This window comes from Rhinoraja longicauda, chromosome 9 (genome assembly GCF_053455715.1).
Source record: "Rhinoraja longicauda isolate Sanriku21f chromosome 9, sRhiLon1.1, whole genome shotgun sequence".
Classification (NCBI taxonomy): Eukaryota; Metazoa; Chordata; class Chondrichthyes; order Rajiformes; family Arhynchobatidae; genus Rhinoraja; species Rhinoraja longicauda.
Genome location: NC_135961.1, coordinates 47,789,309 through 47,811,419, shown reverse-complemented (window position 1 = coordinate 47,811,419; position 22,111 = coordinate 47,789,309). Strand labels below are relative to the sequence as shown.

General features: G+C 43.1%; 1 protein-coding gene across 1 annotated transcript in view; it reads right to left on the bottom strand.

The window, feature by feature from the left end:
* Positions 1–16,952: 16,952 nt before the first annotated feature.
* The window catches only part of thbs2a (thrombospondin 2a), a 57,462-nt gene continuing 52,303 nt past the window's right edge, over positions 16,953–22,111 (bottom strand). The window contains exon 20 of the mRNA XM_078405410.1: positions 16,953–21,368. Coding sequence (XP_078261536.1) covers positions 21,361–21,368 — 8 coding nt within the window. The 3' untranslated portion in view covers positions 16,953–21,360. The remainder of the gene's footprint in view (positions 21,369–22,111) is intronic.

Here is a 22,111-nt window from a genome sequence, read left to right as displayed (position 1 = left end):
CTTGGTTGGGATGGACGGGTTGGATTGAAGACCATGCTATATATATATCTTTGATTGTATAACTCGGTGAATCTATGCCAATGGTCAGTATTCACACCTCACTGTTGGCACAACCCTCTAAGCAGTTTGGCTTCACACACTGCTAATGTAAAGGGATGGATTAAAATTGCTGCTGGGGAATAATAAACTGCCTGATTTTTGTGGTGATAAAATATAAACCATTATTGTACTTTTTGCTCCAGAAACAAAAGAGAATATTATCCCATATGATTACACCTCCAAAGCAATTCATCGGATGGTAAGTTACCAAGAGGTTACCATTAAAGTTTATTAGTTCATATGTTAAAGAAGCAGAATTTGGCCATTTAGTCCATCTAGTCTACTCTGCCATTCAATCATGGCTGTTCCAGCTTTCTCTCTCAACCCCATTCTCCTGCCTTCTCCCCATAACCCTGACACCCTTACTAATCAAGAATCCGTCAATCTCTGCCTTAAAAATACCCAGTGATTTAGCCTCCACAACCTTCTGTGGCAACGAATTCCACAGATTCACCACCCTCTGACTAAAGAAATTCTTCCTCACCTCCTTTCTAAAGATGCGTCCTTTTATTTTGAGCCTATGGCCTCTGGTCCTAGACTCTTCCACTAGTGGAAACATCCTCTCCACATCCACTCTATCCAGGCCGGGCAGGGATCCTGGAAGTAGTGATAGAAAATAGTTTTCAAGGGAGAGTTAGATTTAGCTCTTGGGGCTAAAGGAATCAAGGGATATGGGGAAAAAGCAGAAACGGGTTACTGATTTTAGGTGATCGGCCTGATCATATTAAATGGCGGTGCTGGCTCGAAGGGCCGAATCGCCTACTCCTACACCTATTTTTCTATGTCTCTATGTTTCTAAAAGCGAGAGAGGGGTAGCACAGTGGCCCCTGGTGACTCAAGTTCAGACCTGACATACAACCAAATTTCTAGCAACTGTGTAAGGACAACAAAGCAGTGCCGCGGATACAACAGGTATAGCTTCAGTGACCCTGATTCAATCTTGACCTATGGTTCTGTCTGCGTGGATTTTGCACGATCTCCTTGTGATTGCATGGGTTTCCCCTGAGATATACAACGTGGAAACGGACACTTCGGCCCACAGAGCCCATGCCAACCAGTGCTCACCTGCACACCAATTCTATCCTACACGCTATGGACAATTTACAGAAGCCAATTAACCTAAAATCCTGCATGTTCCTGGCACCGTAAGGCAACAACTCTACTGCTGCACCACCACCATGCCGCCATCGGTGGATTGGTTTTCTTCCAAAGCCAAATGGGTTGGCTGGTTAGTTGGCATCTGTAAATTGCCTCTAGTGTGTAGGTAATTAGTGGGATCAGTGGGAAGTGATGAGAACATGCAGAGAATGAGATGGGATTACTGTGGAATGTTTATAAATAGGTGCTTGTTTGTTGGTGTAGACTCAGTGTGCAAAAGGGCCTGTTTTGGTGCTGTGTGACCATGAGAGATATGTAAACGAGAGTGAACTATTGCAATTTTGACGATTCTCAACCTGAAACATCACCTACCCATGCTCTCTCCAAGATGCTGCTTGACCTGCTGAGTTACTCCAGCACTGTGTTCTTTGAAAACTGAGATATCCTTTAAACAGGAGTCAATGAAGGTCAGCAAAAGCAATGCAAGTAAAGCTCATCACAGACTCGGGTCTGGAAAGAGCTTCTCAATCAGACAGCCACATCCATGTGACAAAGAAAGAGTTATAGTCCCACTGCATGGAAAAAGGCCCCTTAGCCCATCAAGTCCACACCAACCATCAAATCCCCACACACACTGATCCTATCTTAATCCCATTTCTTATTCTTTCCACATTCCCATCAATGCTCTCGGAATCTACCACCCACCCGCACACTAGGGGGAACTTACAACAGCCAATGAACCTACCAAACTGCACATTTTGGAAGTGTGAATAGAAACCAGAGCACTTGGAGGAAACCCACGCAGTCATAGGGAGAACACGCAAATGCCCCACAAATCGAATGCAGGTCACTGATGCTTGTGAGGCAGTGGTTTGACCTGCCGTGCCAATCTGTCTTAGATCTTAAACTATTTCCCAAGAGGCAGGATAATTGAACCTTAGCCATCGCAGCTTCAGTTAGAACCTTTCACCTCTGGCTCAGCAATGAAGTCATTTTTTAATGGGGGCTTTTTGGTTTTATAGTGCATGAGTTTTCCTGTAACTGTGTCTGTACGACAAGCTGGAGATGCCGAACAGCTTGTTAAGTTGACTCTCAACAAATAAAATCCCTGGTTCCCTTCCAAATTTCTCAACAAACCATAACTATACTAATCCATTCAGCTATTGCTTGTTTGGAGTGCTGAGTAAATGGGGCTCCCACAATAAGTAAGTCATGCCTCACGGATAACTATGGAATATGGATATGTGGCATCATTCATTTCACAGGAAAAATGAGCATTGATTTTTATGGCATTAAAGTTACTTCTTTTAGGAAAGCAACATATTTTTGATTATATATGAAACTTTTGTGAGGTTGAAATTGGAATTCCCAAACCACAAAATTGAAGAACAGTTAGTTTCTCTCACTGGATAGCATGCAACAAAAGCTTTTCGCTGTACCTTGGTACACGTGACAGTACACTAAATTGAATCATCACTTACCAATCCAGTTCTGCACTCTACAGATCTGATGCCATTTTTGCCATATTCGCCAACTTCTGATAAAGGAGGGGATAACAATGGCCATATGAGGCTGGGACTCAGGGTAACATGTGGGTCGTTTAAGGCAAGGATGGGGAGGAATTGTTTTCTGGTGAAATGTTTGCAATTCTCTACATCCAGAAAGCTCAGTTGTTTAGCTGGAGGGAATCAGGAAATATGATGTCAGGCAGGAAATATGATGTCAGAAGGGAATGGTGGACGGGTGTGAAGAGCACAAGGATTTTCTCCTGCTCCTATTTCCAATGCTATTATAGCCGTGAGCACAATGCAGAAGCAGGGATTTGCAAAACAATGTTGGCTGAGTTTGGTCTGCATTGTGCAAACTCAACTAGGAGCCAATTGAACATTTTGATGCACTGTCTGAAATCTAATTAGAAGGCCACAGGTCAGTAAGATGACTGGTACAATAAAATTCAACTCATTGACAGGAAATGGAAAGAGAATGAATCTTTGATGTTTGGGGAAATGATTTAACTTCTGAAACTGACCGCAGTTCAGTGAAGCTAATTCACTGCTTCCAACACTTTGTTCTTTTCCCGGCTCCTGACATCACATTTTCTTCCAAGGTTTATCTCCCAGCGGTAGCCTCCCGACAGCTTAAACTAAGCAATCCATCTCAAATGTGAATTCCAGAGCAGTCTGCTTCACCGACTGGCCTAAGTGATAACGTTTCAAGGGAAATCTGCAACTATTTGGGGAAACTTTTTGAGAAGTCAACCCAGGGTAGAACTTTCAGAGTGAATGGCAGAGCCCTGGGCTGTGCTGTCAAACGGAGGCATCTGGGATCACAAGTACATGATAGGGGCGTCACAGGTAGGCAGAATGGTGAAAAGGGCTTTTGGATAGATATATAGATAGGAAGGTTTTAGAGGGTATCTTGTATCTTGTGGTCATCACTTCCCAAGAGTCCATCAGGGACTATACTGGAATTATACTATACTAACAAGGGACTAGGGTAATGGGCCAAGTGAAGGCAAATGGGACCAGCCCAGTATGCCACCATGGACGTTATGGACAAGGTGGGCCGAGGGTTTGTTTCCATGCAGTATGATTCTATGACTCCGTGGCTTAATATTAATTAGAAACTGTGCTGAAAGGAGGAGGAGTACAAGAGATTTTAAAACAGCAGTTTCCAGGAGTGACAGACTAGAGAATTGCATGAAAAGAAGCGGGGCACCCGTGTAGCAACCAATTTGTAACAACAGGTGGCACTTAGGGCCTTGGGGTACTATTCCTGCAGGATGTGGGGGACCAGGAAGCCTTCCAGCATTCCTGGTGTCCACAGCTGTGGGAAATGCATCCAGTTGCAGCTTCTGACTGACCGCATGAAGGAAACAGCGGAAACGATTGCAGGACATCCTCAAGAGGGAAGGGGAGCAGCCGTAAGTAGTTGTGCATGTAGGCACAAACGACATAGGTAAGAAGAGGAAGGAGGTTCTGCACCGCGAGAACACCAGAATTAGATGGGTGGCTGAAAAGCAGGACCTCCAGGTTAGTTGTCTCTGGTTTGCTTCCAGTACCTCGTGCTAGTGAGAGTAGGAACAGAGAGATAGGGGAACTGAATGTGTGGACGAGGAATTTGTGCAGGGGGCAGGGATTTAGATTGCTGGACCATTGAGATCTCTTCTGGGGCAGGGGTGACCTGTAGAAAAGGGACGGGTTGCACCTTAACCCAACATTCTGGCAGGCGGGTTTGCTAGTGCTACACGGGTGGGTTTAAACTAAATAGTGGGGGGGTGGGGGTCAACAACGTGGAAGCGTATGCGTGGAGTTAAAGGAAAAGAGGGTGCAGGATAGGTCACGGAAGTCTCCAGAAATAACAGGACAGAAAGTTTTAAAAGGGAGAAGAGAGTAAGGTCGGGTAAAATCGGGATGGTTGTGAGAAGAGGGGTGGTCAACCCAAAATTGAAGGTACAGTATTGTATTTGAATGCACCTAGCATAAGGAACAAAGTGGATGAGCTTGTAGCACAGTTGGAAATTGGCAGGTATAATGTTGTAGGCATTACAGAGACATGGCTACAAGAGGATCGGAACAGGCAGCTAAATATTCAAGGCTGCACATCCTATCGCAAGGACAGACAGGTGGGCAGAGGGGGTGAGGTAGCACTGCTGGTAAGGAATGAAATTCAGTCCTGAGCAAAGGGTGACATAAGATCAGAAGATGTAGAGTCCCTGGGTAGAGCTGAAAAACTGCAAGGGTAAAAAGACTCTAATGGTTCATAAGTTTGCAGATGATACCAAATTAGGTGATATTGTAGACATTGAAGAATGTCAAGAATTACAGCAGAATCTTTATCAACTGGGTAAGTGGGCCTCGGAATGTCAAATGGAATTCAGTTCAGATAAGTGCAAGGTGGGTGTCCTGGGCTAAATGGCCTCTTATGCTACCCGTAATATCCTGAGATATTGGTGCTCTTGCACCTATGAATTGGAACAATTGGCTAGGCCAAGGGCACACTGTAAATGCACGTTAGTGTTGTGAAGTTCAACGTAAGAACCAGCACTGTTCTGGAGTGAAGGCCAAAGCAGTACAACCAAAAAAGCAAAAGAGAAATAACGTCTTGTTTTTTTAAAATTGCTAAGAAAAGCTGCTATCAATGTGCTGAAGTATAAGTACACTTCAATCGATCTCAAGGTTTAGGAGCAATTAACTCATCTTTAATCAACCTCTAACAGTAATTCAGACTGCTACAGGCAAGGCTAGACATGTCCTATCAGCATATAGAGCGCACATTTACTGTGGCAATAATTAAGTGGAGAGATGAATGACGGTTCAGGAGCTCAGGCAATACAGTGTCCAGTTGCGTATCTGACCTTTAGATACTGAATCCAGTCTTAAAGTGAACAAACTTGTGGATGCAACTGATTCTGGAAGTTTAATTTTGCAGCCACACATATTGTACGAACAACTGTAGCCCAGAAGTGAAGTGTACCCAGACAAGATAAAAGTCAAGTTCATAAGCAAAAGTCCAGCACTTACGCACAAACCATCTTTGAAGTTCTACTTGATCAGTAGCAGGTGGATGAATACTGATTTAATACTGATTTTTTTGTGAACCAGCATCTGCAGTTCCTTGAATCTCTTAAATTAGTGACCTGTTATTTCTGAGTCGAGGGTACAAGGCTCACAGTAGGAGTTGAAGATAGAATGTAGCTTGATATTTCAGAGGATACTAAAGGAACCCTATGTTGTTTGGGGATGTCGTCTTTCAGCAGTTGCTCTGTTTTGGGTGCAAGGTCACATCACGCTATTTGGGAAATGTAAGTAATATTTATATCTTAACATCATCAATTTTTTGTTTAAATTCATTCTTTCATAGAATGTAGGGGCTCCTGGCAAATCCAGCATTTATTGACCATCCCCTTGGGTCACTAGGTCACTTCAGATAGCAGTGGCAGGTCTACTATGCTACCATGGGACAAGAGTCACATAAAAGGTAGGGTACAGATGGCATAGTTCCTTCTCCGTTACCTTTCAATGAAGCAGTTGGGGTTATATCAGTCTAGTAGTTTTAATGTTACCTTTAAATATGCTAGTTTTTTTTAAAAATCCAGATTTATTTAAATAGTTAAACTTAAATGTCTATGGTGGGCTGCGAACTTGTATTGCTAGATCACTAGACCAGGCTACTGGGTTGCTAGTCCAGAAAATTAGCCATGACATTACCATGCCAATACTATTTCATGAATAGTTTCATGAAACTTACCATGAAACTATTCAGGCATAATAACAATATAAAATACAAATAGTACCACAATAACAATGAGCATATTACAATTTGGACATTCAGTAGGAATCTGTCCAAGAGACTGCATGGGAGCTCATTAAGGATACAATAATACAATACAATACAATATATCTTTATTGTCATTGTACCCAGGGGTACAACGAGATTGGGAATGCGCCTCCCATACGATGCAATAATTTAAGTAATTTAGACAGCAGCAACCCAACGAAACGAAACAGTTATAACAGTTTTGGAAAGGGTAAAGTGCAAGTTGATCTATGCGTTGTGGCCATCCGGCTCAGCAGGACCGGTTCATAGCAGCTATGGCCCTGGGGATGAAGCTGTTCCTGAGTCTGGAGGTGCGGGCGTAGAAGGTCTTGTATCGTCTACCCGATGGAAGGAGTCCGAACAGACTGTTGCAGGGGTGTGAAGAGTCTTTGTGGATGCTGGTGGCTTTTCTGAGGCATCGTGTGTTGTAGATGCCCTCTAAGTCTGGTAGCTGTGTTCCGATGGCCCTCTGAGCTCTATGGACTACCCGCTGTAGAGCTTTCCTTTCTGCCTCCGTGCAGCTGAGGTACCACACAGGGATGCCATGCGTTAGGATGCTCTCTATGGTGCAGCGGTAGAAGGTCGTCAGCAGCTGTTGGGGTAGACCAGACTTTTTCAGAGACAAAGGTTAATTACATAAATTAGACCGGCATTTCAGATCGTGTAGTTACAAAACAGCCGAAGTGCACCATAGTCAATTAAATGTGATCACTGCTAAAAAATCCAATATGGGTAACATGGTGTTTTACCAGTCAATGGAAGTAAGCAATGCAAAACACAAAGGTTGGTTTGTAAATTTTCATATTTTCTTAAGATATAGCAAAAATGTTCAGTTCTGTAAGTCTCTGTCAACACTTTGAGTGTTCGTATTGGGGCCGTAACCCCAGTTATTTCCCTATAACCTACGCTCTTTCATACACACATCAACTCCTACCCTCACCTCTTGATTCTTCTACCACCTACTTACACGAGGGGGAATTTACATTTATCAATTAATCTACCATATCTTTTTGATGCTGGAGGAAACTAGGAAATACTGAGACAGTCACAGGGAGAACGTGCAAGCTCCACGCAGGCAGTACCCGAGGTCAGGATTAAGCCTGGGCCATTGGAGTTGTGAGGGAGTAGCTCTACCCACTGTACCGCAAGATGTCAATAATGTTATACTCTTGGAAAAATTAAAAAATACCAACAAATCTCAATTCTTCAATTACCAAGGAACATACAGCACAGGAACAGTGCTTTCTGCCCACAAAATCTTATGCCAAACATGATAAGTTAAATTACTGACCTCTGCTTGCACACGATCCATATCCTCCATTCCCCAAATATCTATGTGCTTATCTAAAAACCTCTTAAATCCCATTATTGCATTCTACCTGCTTCTACCACCACAGCTGGCAATGAATACCAGACATTCGCCACTCTGTGTAAAAAACCTGCCCTGCACATTTCGTTTACACTTTGCCCCTGTGACCTGAAAACTATGCCCAATAGTCTTTGACATCTTCACCCAGGGAAAAAGGTTCTGACTGTCTACCCTATCTATTCGTCTCATAATTGTATATACTTTTTTCAGGTCGACCCTCTCCCTCCAATGCCTCAGAGAAACTAATCCAAGTTTGTCCAACATCTCCTTATAGCTAAAACCCGCTAATCCACGCTGTATTCTGGTTAACCTCTTGCATTTATTGCACAACATGCATTGATTGATTCCAATTATTAAAGACTTTTTGTCAATTTTTGTTAATTGAAGAGTGTGAGGCAAAATCAAAATTTACTGACACTGGGCAATAAAAACAAAGTCTGTCCACCCTATTTAAAACAATGTGTTGAATAGAAATCTCTTCTGTCTACTTTCCATTTTGTTTTACCGTAAAGAAACAAGATTGTCCACTTTTTAAAAATAGTCCTCACTTTTTTTCCACAGTTGATATTTTGGCGCAGGACCTTTGAAGGAGGAGAATAAATCTTTCAGGAAAGGAATGTTTCCTAGTCCGAGGCATCCTTCTAGAGCCCCCTCGAGTACTGTTAATGGCTTCTGAAATAGATTTGTGGAGATTTAGTAGTGATGGATCAGTGGCCAAATCCCAAATAATTCACTGAACAGGGCAGAAGACCCCCACAGTGCACCACAGGATGTATGCTATTGAAGAAGCAGTCACTTTTTCCATCGAGGTTCATTGACTATAAACAGCCACAAGTATCTGCACAAACAAGTCAAGGTCGCCATTAAATACACCCCATGAATGTTTTATGTACCGAATTTCCACTCAAAATGGAGGCGTAGAAGAAAATGCATTGAACCACCGAGGGAGTCTATTCGTCAAGAGTGAGAAGAGCAAGCTGGCAAAGGTTGTTGTTGGCAATGATGTTCGCTTGAAGAGCGGACTCTCGGAAGGCACTGGCGCTGTTGGTAGACTAATGGAGACAATTGGACGGATCAACCCTGTTCACTGGCACCACACATGAAGCCATAAACACATACAGCATAGACACAGGCCTTTTAGCCCACCGAGTCCAACCAACCATTATGAAACCATCTTTACATTAATCTACCCCAACCCACTTTATTCTCCTCACATTTACATCAACTCCTCATAGACCCTACCACTCATTTATCCACTCAGGGCAATTTACAGACACAGTTTACCCTACCAAACTGCACATTTTTGGAATGTGGGGGGAAACTGGCACACCAGGAGGAAACCCACACTGTTACAGCGAGAATGTGTAAACTCCATCCCAACAGCACCTTAGTCAGGATCAAAACTGGTTTGCTAAACCTTTGCTATCCATCTATTCCATGATGGATAATAAGCTATTGTCTCCTGAAGTGGATATAAAATATAACATTTTATCAATGTGATGTTATTCATAGTGTCCAAGCTGATATTTCCCCTAATACCACATGAAGGTATATAAGCTTCATAGATAAGCTGGGGTGGGTTTCCTTGGAATAGAGGGGGCTGAGGAGAAACGTAATTGGAGTTATACAATGATGAGTGAGCTAAATAAAGAGAAAACCATTCCCCTTAGCAGAAGATCCCTAGTGTAAAGGAAGCTGAAGGGTGATCTGATAACGGTTTATAAAATCTCGTGGGGCACAGAGAAGGTGGATGGTCACACTCTTTTTTTCCCCAAGGAAAAAGGGTGTAAAACTAGAATGCACAGGTTGAAGTGAGAGGGGAAAGATTTAAAGAGGTAGGTATTTCACACAGTGGGTGGTGGGTATATGGAAAGAGTTGCCAGAGGAAGTGGTAGAGGCAAGTTTAATTACATTATTTAAAAGACTTTTGGACAGGTTTAGACAGATAGGGGCCAAATACAGGAAAATGGGTCTAACTCAGGAAGGTACATTGGTTGGCATGGATGAGCTTGGCCCCACGGGCCTATTTCTGTGCCATGTGACTCCATTACTCTACAGACCCCGACTGTGCATTCCAGATCCTAACCACTCATTGAGCAAAAGAATTTCCTCATTGTGCAGTGGTTTGGAAGTATGTGCGCTGGACAAATCTTTTGTTTGTTTGTTTGTTTTTATGTCTTGTTTGCTCTGTAAACCGTCTTTGAGTATCCTGAAAAGCGTTATATAAAATAAATGTATTATTATTATTATTAAAGATGCAAAAAGAGATTTAAAAATAAATAACTTTACAACTGAGCTTATGCCAAATGTAGAAATATTACGCTGACTGCAGCTCTTCTTTTAGATAAGTTTAGTTTAGAAATACAGGGCGGAAACAGGCCCTTCGGCCCACCGAGTCCACACTGACCAACGATCCCCACACACTAACACTATCCTACACACACCAGGGACAATTTCCAATTATACCAAGGCAATTAGCCTACAAACCTGTAAGAATTTGGAGTGTGGGTGGAAACCAGAGATCCCGGAGAACACCCAGTTGGTCACTGGGAGAACGTACAAACTCCGTACAGACAGCACCCATAGTCAGGATTGAACCCGGGTCTTTGGCACTGTAAGACACCAATCTTCCACTGCACCACTGTGCCACCCTTCTGAGAAAAGAGGAACAAAGGATGATTGCTACATGTTCGTGAATGTGCTTGATTGGGGAGAATTCGGATGAGGTTTGTGGTGGTGTTATGGTAACGATGTTTGGAAGATCATCTAATCTAGGATGAAATTCAGGATACAATGTGTTATCCCGAGAGGGATTAAAATCATCAAAGAATCATAGAAAATGTACAACACATAATGAAGTCATTCAGCACATCTGTCTTTGTTGGTCACAAAATTAGCATCACTCCTGAACCCATACCGAGCATGAAGTTCCCGGTATTTATTCACAAAATGCTGGAGTAACTCAGCAGGTCAGGCAGCATCTCAGGAGAGAAGGAATAGGTGACGTTTCGAGTCGAGACCCTTCTTCAGACTGATGTCAGGGGGGCGGGACAAAGGAAGGATATAGGTGGAGACAGGAAGATAGAGGGAGAACTGGGAAGGGGGAGGGGAAGAGAGGGACAGAGGAACTATCTAAAGTTGGAGAAGTCAATGTTCATACTGCTGGGCTGCAAGCTGCTCAAGCGAAATATGAGGTACTGTTCCTCCAATTTCCGGTGGGCCTCACTATGGCACTGGAGGAGGCCCATGACAGAAAGGTCAGACTGGGAGTGGGAGGGGGAGTTGAAGTGCTCAGCCACCGGGAGATCAGGTTGGTTAAGGCAGACTGAGCGAAGGTGTTGAGCGAAACAATCGCCGAGCCTGCATTTGGTTTCGCCGATGTAAAGAAATTGACATCTAGAGCAGCGGATACAATAGATGAGGTTGGAGGAGGTGCAGGCGGACCTCTGTCTCACCTGGAAAGACTGTTTGGGTCCTTGGATGGAGTTGAGGGGGGGAGGTAAAGGGACAGGTGTTGCATCTCCTGCGGTTGCAGGGGAAAGTACCTGGGGATGGGGTGGTTTGGGTAGGAATGGACGAGTGGACCAGGGAGTTCCGGAGGGAACGGTCTCTGCAGTTTTATCCAAGTTGTTGATATAGAGTCCATAAAGTCCAGCCTACCATGAAGCCAAGTCTGCATTTAGTTAAATTGGAGATTACAAAGAGAAACGCAAATTGGAGAACTCCCCCTCCCATTCCCAATCTGACCTTTCTGACCTGGGCCTCCTCCATTGCCAGAGTAAGGCCCAGCGCAAATTGGAGGAACAGCACCTCATATTTCACTTGGGTAGTTTACACCCTAGCGGTATCAACATTGACTTCTCTGACTTCAGGTAGTCTCTGCTTTCCCTCTCTATGGCCTCCCCTTTCCCTCTATGCCCTCCCCCTTCCCAGTTCTCCCACCAGTCTTCTTGTCTCCTACTACATCCTATCTTTGTCCCGCCCCATTCCCTGACATCAGTCTGAAGAAGGGTCTCGACCAGAAACATCACCCATTCGTTCTCCAGCGATACTGCCTGACCCACTGAGTTACTCCAGCATTTTGTGCCTTTCTTCGATTTAAACCAGCATCTGCAGTTTTTTTTCCTACACCTCTGTATCTAGTTAGCTACCTCTCTCTGGATCCCTGTGATCTAACCTTCCAGAACAGCCTATCATGCGGAACCTTATCAAAGACCTTGCCGGTCTATATTGACTGTATCTACGGCACAGCCTTCATCAACGTTCTTGGTCACATTTTTTAAAAACTCATGGGACAAATCACACTAACTATCCCTAATCAACCTCAGTCTTTCCAAATACATGTAAATCTAAGATGTCAGACATGCTAGTCTATAAGCTTTTTTTACAACTCTTCTTAAGTAGAGGTATTGCATTGGCCACCCTCCAGTCTGCCAGCACCTCATCCATGGCTAACAATAATTCAGATATCTCAGCCAGGATTCCTGCAATTTCTTCTTTTGTTTCCCATTGTGTTCTTGGAAAACCCAGATAAGGCCCTGGAGATTTATCTAGTGTCATTCATTTTAGGACATCTAGCAGATCTTTGACTGTCCTCAAGATATCGCTATTAACTTTCCAAACTTTTCTAATCTTCATGTTTTTCTCCACGAAAAAAGCCGAGGAAACATTTTCATTGACGAACCCTCCCACTGTCTGCGGCTGCACTTTGGTTTCTGACGGGTTCTATTTTCCCTTAACTTGTTCTTTTACCTTTGATATGCATAAAATCTCCTTGGATTTTCCTTAATCTTACCAGCCAGGGGTATCTCATGCCCTCTTTTTGCTCTTCTGATTTTCTTCTTAAATATGCTCCTCAATCCCCGATACCCCTCTAGGGATACTCTTGATCCTAACTGCCTATACCTGGCCCATACCTTCTTCTTTTTCCAGACCAGAGTCTCAATTTCTTTCATCATCTAGGGTTCCTTATTACTGCCTGCCTTGCCATTCACACTTATAGAACAAGCATACCTTGAGCTCACAATATCACAGTTTCAAGAAGCTTCCCACTTTCTGGATATCCCTTTGCCCACAAACAACCTACTCCAATCAAATTTTGCAAGTTCCTCTCTAATACCATCAAATTTGACCTTGCCAAAATTTAAACATCATAGCTCTTTTAAAACTAATAGAACTATGGCCGCTGGTTCCAAAGTGACACCTCAGTCACTTGCCCTAAGAGTAGGTAAAGCTCTCAAGTATATCAGAGAGTACTCTCTTAAACTTCTACAGGTGCACAGCAGAGGGCATATTGACTGGTTACATCACGGCCTGGTTCGGCAATTTGAATGCCCAGGAACGAAGAAGACTGCAAAACGTGGTGAACGCTGCCCAGTCCATCACGGGTAATGACCTCCCCACCATCGAAGGGATTCACAGGAGTTGCTGCTTCAGAAGGGCAGCCAGCATCTTCAGAGACCCACACCACCCTGGCCACACAGTCACTTCACCTCTGCCATTGGGAAGAAGATAAAGGAGCCGGAAAACTGTAACGTCCAGGTTCAGGAACACCTTCTTCCCTTTAGACATCAGGCTATTAGACACTACAACCTCCAAATAAGCTCTGAACTACATAGTCTTAGGGACATTGGTTTTGTCTTTTTGCACTGTTTGTTTATTTTTAGTTAGTTTGTTTTTATATGTATGCAAGGATGCATGAATGAATGTGTATGTATATATATATATATACACACACACACTATATACATATATACACACACACTGTATATACAATATATATATATATATATCCATACACATACACATACACATATATATAGTTATAGATATATAGAGATAGATGTATGCTGAACTTTTTTTTTGTTTATGATATTCTTTACAGAGTACTATGTTTACATATTCTGTTGGTCTGTTGCAAGTAAGAATTTCATTTTTCTGTTTGGAACAGATGACAATAAAACATTCTTGACTCTTGACTCTTGAGCTTTTCCCTCACCTTCTAAGTATTGCCTGATCAAACACGTTTGACAAATTGCACCCCATCTGAGGGCCCCATGGAGTCCCTGCCTACATTCAGAAAGTTAAAATCCCCTATCAGATCAACCCTATTATTCTTGTAGCTGTCTGCAATCTCCTGACATATTTGTTCCTCTGATTCCCATTGACTCTTTGGGGGCCTGTCGTTCACTCCCAACAAGGTGATCACTCCCTTTTTATTTCTCAGCTCCACCATATAGTTTCACTGGACAATCCCTCAGGAATGCCATCTTGGACTCCTGCCATGATGTTCTCCTTCATCAACAAAGCATATCCACCTCATGTTGCTTCGGCAAGGCCACCAGCATAATCAAGGACGAGTCGAATTCTGGCCACTCCCCCTTCTCCTATCTCCCATCGGGCAAAAGATATAGAAGTGTGAAAACGCACACCTCCAGATTCAGGGACAGTTCCTTCCCAGCTGTCATCAGGCAACTGAACCATCCTACCAACAACTAGAGAGCAGTCCTCAACTACTATCTACCTCATTGGAGACCCTCGGAATATCTTTGGTTGGACTTTACAGGCTTCTCCTTGCACTGAACACTTATTCACATTATTCCCTTTATCATGTATCTGTACACTGTGGATGGCTCGATTGTAATCATGTATTGTCTTTCCGCTGACTGGTCAGCATGCATCAAAAGCTTTTCTCCCTGCCTCAGTACACATGACAATAAACTAAACTCAAACTCAACTTATCTCTGCACCCTTCCCCAGTCTACAACCCACTCTGGCTTTTGATGGACCTCTCACTTATTTTGCCCTGCCCATGGTACCTTTGACAGCTGCCCCCCCCCCCCCCCCCCCTCCATGTCATGGAATTCCCTAACTAAACCTCACCTTTTTGTGAAATCTTCAGTGAGAGCCACTGCTTGCATCTCCCCCAACCAATGGTTATCAATAGATTTCTGATGCCCTCCAGTACAGTAGATTGGTGATATCCCTGTTTCAATGTGATGTGGCCACATATGGAAGAGGATGTTCTTCAAAAAGGATGTTCTTCAAAAATTGGAAAGTTCTTATGGGGTTCAACACACTGGGTGTTTCATCCGACTGAGGAGTGCAGGACCAATGGTCTTGGAATCTAAATAAGGAGGAGGCCGGTTGAAATTGAGATGCAGAGAATATTTTTTTCATTCAGAGGATGGTGAATCTTTCGAATACTCCATCCCTGAAGGTTGTGGAGACTTAGCCACTGAGCTCATACAAATCACAGATTTATGGGAATCAATATTATGGGAATCAAGGGATATGGGAACAGTTCAAAAACTAGAGCAGAGGTAAAGGATCAGCCATGATAACGATGGTGGAACTGCTCTAGGCTTTGCATGTCCTACTCCTTCCTGCTCCTAATTGTGTATCTATTCCGGGCACCTCCAATAGCCATGTAACCAAATTAACGTACCATTGCTTTCCTCCCCTTTTTCCAACAACTCAAGAAGAGAAGCAAGTACACATGTTTTCTGGAGCAGGGTGTTTTTCCTCTTGCCATAAAAAGAGACTGCAGGGTTCAAAATTAAAATCATAAAAATGCTGCAGGTGGAAATATGAAATAAAAACTTAAAACGTGGACCAGAAATATTAGCTCTGGTTTTCTCTCCACAGATGCTGCCCCAAGTTCCAATTCTTTATCTGCTTTTATATCAGGCTGAAGGACACCATAGCTTCAGGTTACCCACAAAACGCTGCAGGGTGCATTAAGCATATAAAGTTGTATGTCAAACTAGAGAGGTATCAATATATTAACTTACACTGGGGCTGAGTGGGTCATCCCAATTATGTTCAAGAAGTCTGGTCAGAAGAGTCTCAATCTAAAATCTAACAAAGGTTCAAAAGCCTCAATCTAAACTTGCTTGGGCCAGGATCTTTTGGGGATGCGGAGGGTAGGACAATATCATGGTAGCAGGAGTCACAAGCTCCCAAGTGAAGGGGAGATATTTGCTATCAGAGTTGTGTGGTTTTCAGTGAAATTTATACTTTACAATAGACACAGTTAAATGAAAAGTGGGATTGTTAGGCTAATTCAGTCTAATTCAGCAGTACGAGCTGGTGGGATTCCTCCTCAATCTCTACTAGTGCCAGGTCCTGGGGCAACTACAGGCTATTCTTTTCTTTGCCCTACGATAGAATTACTGCCGACCTTACCCGATGCCGAATGTCCCTTTCATTCTGCAGCTTCTGATCAGAATCGGCATGGCCACTCCGAGTTCAGATCCAAGGGGGAATTTCCCCACATTGATTGAGACTGTCTGAAATCAGTCCTTGGACTTTGCAAGCAATGGTTTTTGAATACCCTCTCTTCCAAACCAACTTAATTTTTCATAGATGCACAAATATCGCCTTCCTTTCACCATGGCAAAAAGGTCCCCTCTGAATTTCCCTCCAGGGGCTTTTTCGGATTAATTATTGAATCAGCCCATTTTGCCCATCTTTTCTGTGATGGCTCTTTGGAAGAATTAGCCAACTTGTCCCAGTCTCTCCGCTCTCTTGCCCCAGCTCTGAAATATTTATTTTCCAACTATTTATCCCATTGTTTCCATCAAATTTGTTTCCACCCCTCTTGCACATCACAACTATTTGGTGTATTAACAAAAAATTCTCAGTTCCCCCGATGTGTTGCCTACAGAATGTGACTCAATTTAATAGCACAGCATGCACTTTTTCTTTGCAAATTATGCATTGAGGTACTGGTATCTCCCACAGGATGTAATTATTTTACATGTGTTTCAAAATTCTTGCCCATGGTGAATTTTCTGAAGTAAAACAATTATTGCAATCAACTATTAATATGGTCATTCAGTGTAATAGTGATGGTTGATGTTATTCATAGGATGTATGGCTCAGAAAGGTCCATTTTGTTTAACTGGGCCCATCAAGGGTCATTGCTTGAGACAGGGTTTCTCCCGACCCCTCTTCATTCAATACAATCAGGAGTCAAGTAATCAGAGAATACGACACTGAATAAGGACTCTACACATTGCAGCAGAAGCTTTATTTCTTTAAAAGCAGCAAGATTATGGATTGAATTAGCACGGAAGTGGACATGATTTCAAGAAACAACAGGAGATGGATTACTGGATAGAGAAAGGATTAAGGGAGAGTGTGAGTTATTGTGCTGCTCTCTGAAAAAATTGCTTTGTTGGGCTTCAAAATCTAATCTTTTCAATGAAGAAGGTTTAGAGTTAGAATCAGTTTTGTTATTGCCATGTGTACTGAGGTGGAGTGAAAAGCTTTGTTTTGCATGCTTTTCAAACAGATCAGATAATACTATACATAAATACAATCAAGTCAAACTCAAGTACAATAGATAGAGCAAAGGGGAAGATACAAAGTGCAGAATATAGTTCTCAGCATTGTAACACATCAATTCCATAGACAAAGTCCAATGTCCGCATTGGGTGGAAGGGAATCGGACAGAACTCTAGCTTATGGAAATTCTGAAGCCTGATAACAAAGGGGAAGCTGCTCCTGAGTCTGGTGGTGCGCACTTTCAAGCTTCTGTACCTTCTGCCCGATGGGAGCAGGGAGAAGAAGGAATGTCTCGTGTGGGACAATAAGTTACCAAGGGTAGAAGACATTGCACTCAACAGTTTTTCCTTGCCTTTTACTTGTGAGAAGGCATCTTGTGCCTCTCACAACCTCAGAACATAGAGTAATACAGTACAGGAAAAGACCAACCATATCCGTGCTGATGTACCTATCTGTACTAATTCCTTTCACCAGCACTTGGTCTGTAGCCTCCTATGCCTTGCCCAAATGGTTCCTAAATGTTGTGAGAATACCTGGCCCCGGCACCTCCTCAGACAGTGCTTTCCTTATTGCAACCACCTAAAATAACTCAAGGCAAGATACAAACAATGAAGTGGCTGGTATGTAGTTGGCCTTGTAACGCGGCAAATAATTCTGTCCACAACAAACTCCCAGACACCAGCTTTTCCTTTTGTGGTGATGGACGAGTGTTTATTAGGATACCAGAAAGAAGCCCCTTAAGATACTTCCAGGGAATCTTTAACTGCCCTGCTAGAGAGCAGGTAGAGCATTGGATAAATGTTTACTTGAAAAGACCATGCCTTTGGAATAAGTGCTCTTCGCCAACACTGCACTGGGACATCATCCTGCACGTTGTGCTTAAGTCTCTGGAGTGGGACTTGAATGCACAAGTCGAGGGCTCAGGAGCAAGGCATAGCGCACTGAGTCAGGACCAAGACAACATTTAAATGAAATGAGCACGTCGCTGGCTTTGCTGGAAAGGAATGTCATGCTCAACAGAAATGGAAAACAAATAAAGCCGCAGATGCTGGAATCTGAAACAAAAATAGAAAGGCTGGAAGAATTCAACAGTCAGTCATGGAAAGAGAAACCAGTTAATGTTTTGGTTTCAAGGAGTCTTTCCTCAGAATTGGTTCTGAGGAAGTGTCCTTGATCTGAAAACTTCACTGGCTTCTCTTTTCACTAATGCTTCTTGACTAGCTGAATTCTTTCAGCATTTCCATTATTGCTTTCACGAAACACTCAGTCTTGCCACAGTAAGGAAAGGAGGCAACATAGTTGAAGGGATCTGCTGCAACTCAGAGGGAAAGCTTGTAGTTCTGAGTCAGCTGACTTTGAGGTTAAGTGCTTCTCATGATGAACACTCAAATGCAATGCCCAGAAATTGGAACATCCACTTAAATTATAAGATTTATGGTGCTGGAGTAATGGGATAGTTCTCATGATATCCTGCCAACCAACTTCGCTAATGGATCTGTTTGTTGTTATCACATTGCCGGCCGCGTGATTATTCTGTGAATGAGCCGATTACCAACATTTGAGAAGCCCTGTACTATACTCCCAATGGCTGCCACGAGGTTGTTGGAAATGCAAGCTCATTCTCTACTCTTAGCGTCACTAGTGGCTAATACTCTGTCGCAAGGCGGTCCATAGATCTTTGCACACTGTACCCTGGAACAGAGTAACAGTGCAAATGCAAAGGTATTGGTCAGAAGAAGGGAACAATGTCAGATGGTCACTCATCAAAAGCACTACTACGTAGCAGAAGGCCTCGGAAAATCATTTCTGGTAGACGTGAGCTCCAACTCCAGTACAAGAATACTTTATTATATGCTTCGTTAACAATCTGCACCCTTTGGCTATATACAGTTAATAACTTTATGAGCGTGATATATATCAAAGAGAAACCAAAAACTTGACAAGTTTTAATAACCTGATGCAAGGAAACAAATTATCCTGGAACAATACAAAGTGAAGTCATGCACTGATATAAGCAGAATGCCAAGAGAGAGAGGCAATGAAAAACGTGAGAGTTGGCGGTCAGTGGCAGGGATTTGGTGGGATAGTGGGTTGTCGAGGGGAACGTTCTCTAAACCACAACCTCCAGATTGCAGTCTGCCAGGGCAAGTTATCTGGTCTAATTAAGTTCCTACTAGTTACTGGCTGAAGACAAAAGAGACTGCAGATGCTGGAATCCGGAATATAAAAACAGAAGCAAGAAACAAACTGCCAGAGGAACTCCAATTGAAGAGGGTCCAGACGCAAAATGTCATCTGCCCAATTTCCTCCACAAATGCTGCATCACCTGTTGAGTTTCTCCAGCAGTTTGTTTTCCGCTCAAGATTCCAGCATTTGTAGACACTTGTGTCTCCATATAAAGGCAGAACACTGGAAGATTCCAGCAGGTCAATTGGAATCTGCAGACACAAAAGAATTTTCAGGCCGAGATTATGCCTCAGGAGTCTTAATGCAGGCTCTTGACCCGAAATGATGACTTGCGCTTTTTGCCTCCGCAGATGCTGATTACCCATTGTTCCGCTTTTATTTACAGGCTAGTTTGTCTAGCCAAGGGGATAGAGAGCTGCTCCTAAGACTGGATAAGGTTTGTTCTGATATTGAATCGGAGATGCCAAAACTCTAGTGTCAACCTCTTGAGCAGATTAATGGGGATGTCAATAAACTGCTAGATGTGGCCTGCGCGATCTCCATAAAAGGGTCACCTAGCCAACAAATAGAAGCCTGCTTTACACTACACCACTGCTATTTACAGCCTACAGCAAACAAAATTCAGCAAATGTATTTACCTAAGGAGGATGGAGGAAGGACAGAGATCGGTTTAACTCACAGAACACTGTTTGAGCCTTTTTGATAGTTTATTTGCCTAACATTAATCAAGAAAATAAAGACTAGGGTTTGTTCGGCCAAGTTTTGCTTTCAAATTTCGATATTACTTCAGTGTAAACAAATAAATAAATTATTTACAGTCTTTGGCAAAATTCACTACTTCCCACAAACATTTTAAAAAGAATGCGAGAGAAAGAGAGAGGGGGAGAGAGAGAGAGATAGACAGAAAGAGAGGCAGAGAGAAAGAGGTAAAAACCATAAATAAATTAAATAGGAAAATATGATACAATCTAAATATTCACATCTTTTCCCCTCCCCAACTACAAGTGCCATTTCTTTTATCCTCGAACGACATTCGCACTAAGTTGACCTGTTGAACTGTTGGGACTATCTTCATCCAGAATTAGGTGGTGGGGGAAAGGAATGTATGAGGAGAGAGGGAGAGGGGCAGGTGACAGGAATGAATCGGTTGCTTCTTGTCTGACAGTTACTCAACAGACGTTGGTAAACACTGAAAGAGCCCGCAATGTGTGCAATATCCAGAACAGTGATTTTCAAAAATGATATGCAATATGTAGAATATATCTCTCTGTGTGCATATATTCAGAATAAGCAGATACATTATTGGTTGTTGCTTACTTTGCCCCTATCCCCTTAATACCAGTCATAGCTTTTACTCAGTTAGTGTTGACCACATGAGGAAGCAACTAACATGCCAGTGAAGGATTAAATGGTAAAGAGAGAGTACCTGCTGAATACCATCACCTGCAATAGTTGTAATGCCAAAATACCTGGAAGCTTCTATGTACAGACAGTGAAATGTGATATAAAAAGTTATAAACAAAGTGGTTTTAAAACTTTTTTTTTTGTAATTCATTCTTGTTTCCCAAAAAAATGTCATTTTAAACATCGTTCGATCAGATTCTTTTCTTTAAAGTAGAAACAGTCTGCTAATTGGTTTCCATGACATTAGAAAACAAATGGGGCAGACTCGTATCTTAGCAGTACAAGTTTGTTAAATGTTCACTAATCCCTCTATCTAGGTATAGCGCTGGTGTGAGATTTGTTGAGATACAGTCAGCTTCCAGCCGGTGTGGTCTCAGTTGCTGCATTTGGGTGGGGCCATCCATAGAGGCAGTGTGCAAGGAGCGAGGTGGGGTCACCACAGTCAACAGAAGGGGCAGTCGAGTGGAGGTGAGGGGCCATCAGGGAGGGAGAGAGTAGTGAAAGAGTGGGCGGGAGTCGAGACGCCAGTCTGATTGAGGTGACGAGGCTGCGCAGCATGTTCGAGGATCCATGACGTGTGCTGCAGGCACTTCTCAGTTATCTGTGGACACAGAACATCACATCACTTACACACTGCACTTCCTGCAACAGGAGAGGCCATTCAGCCCCATTAAGCATTGAACGTTCCCATCTGTCCCATTCCTCCACTTGCTTCCTAATAACATTCTCTTTCACTGGACCATTACATTCCTAAACCCCCCTCTCCCCCCACATTCTCCTGCCACCCACCAACACTAGGGGCAATTTAAGATGGCCCATTAACCTGCCATCTGCAATGTCTTTGGGATGTGGGACAAAACTGGAGCTCGCAGAGGAACCCCACGTGGTTACATGGAGGATGTGCAAATTCCACACAGACAGCACGGAGTTCAGGATCGCACCTGGTTTGTTGGAGCTGTGAGATTGCAGCACTACCTGCTGCACTCTGAAATATTACCTTGTCCGCAGACATTGTCTGACCTGTTGAATATTTCCAGTATTCCCTGCTTGGTGGCAAGGAATACATTTGGCCTTGGTCACTCATGCTAGAAGCATGACGCATAAGTGGGCCTTCTAAAATTTAGCTTCTTGACTTCAGTCAAGTTTGAAAAGCAGAGAACAATGTCTGACCTCTGCTTAATGCAAGAAACTGGGACAGAACTCTAAACACGCTTGCTTTCATTTCTCAGGGGGGATCAGCCCGTTTTAGTTTAGTTTAGTTTAGAGATAGTGTGTGGAAACAGGCCCTTCGGCCCACCGTGTCTGCACCGATCAGCGATCTCTGCACATGAACATTATCCTACC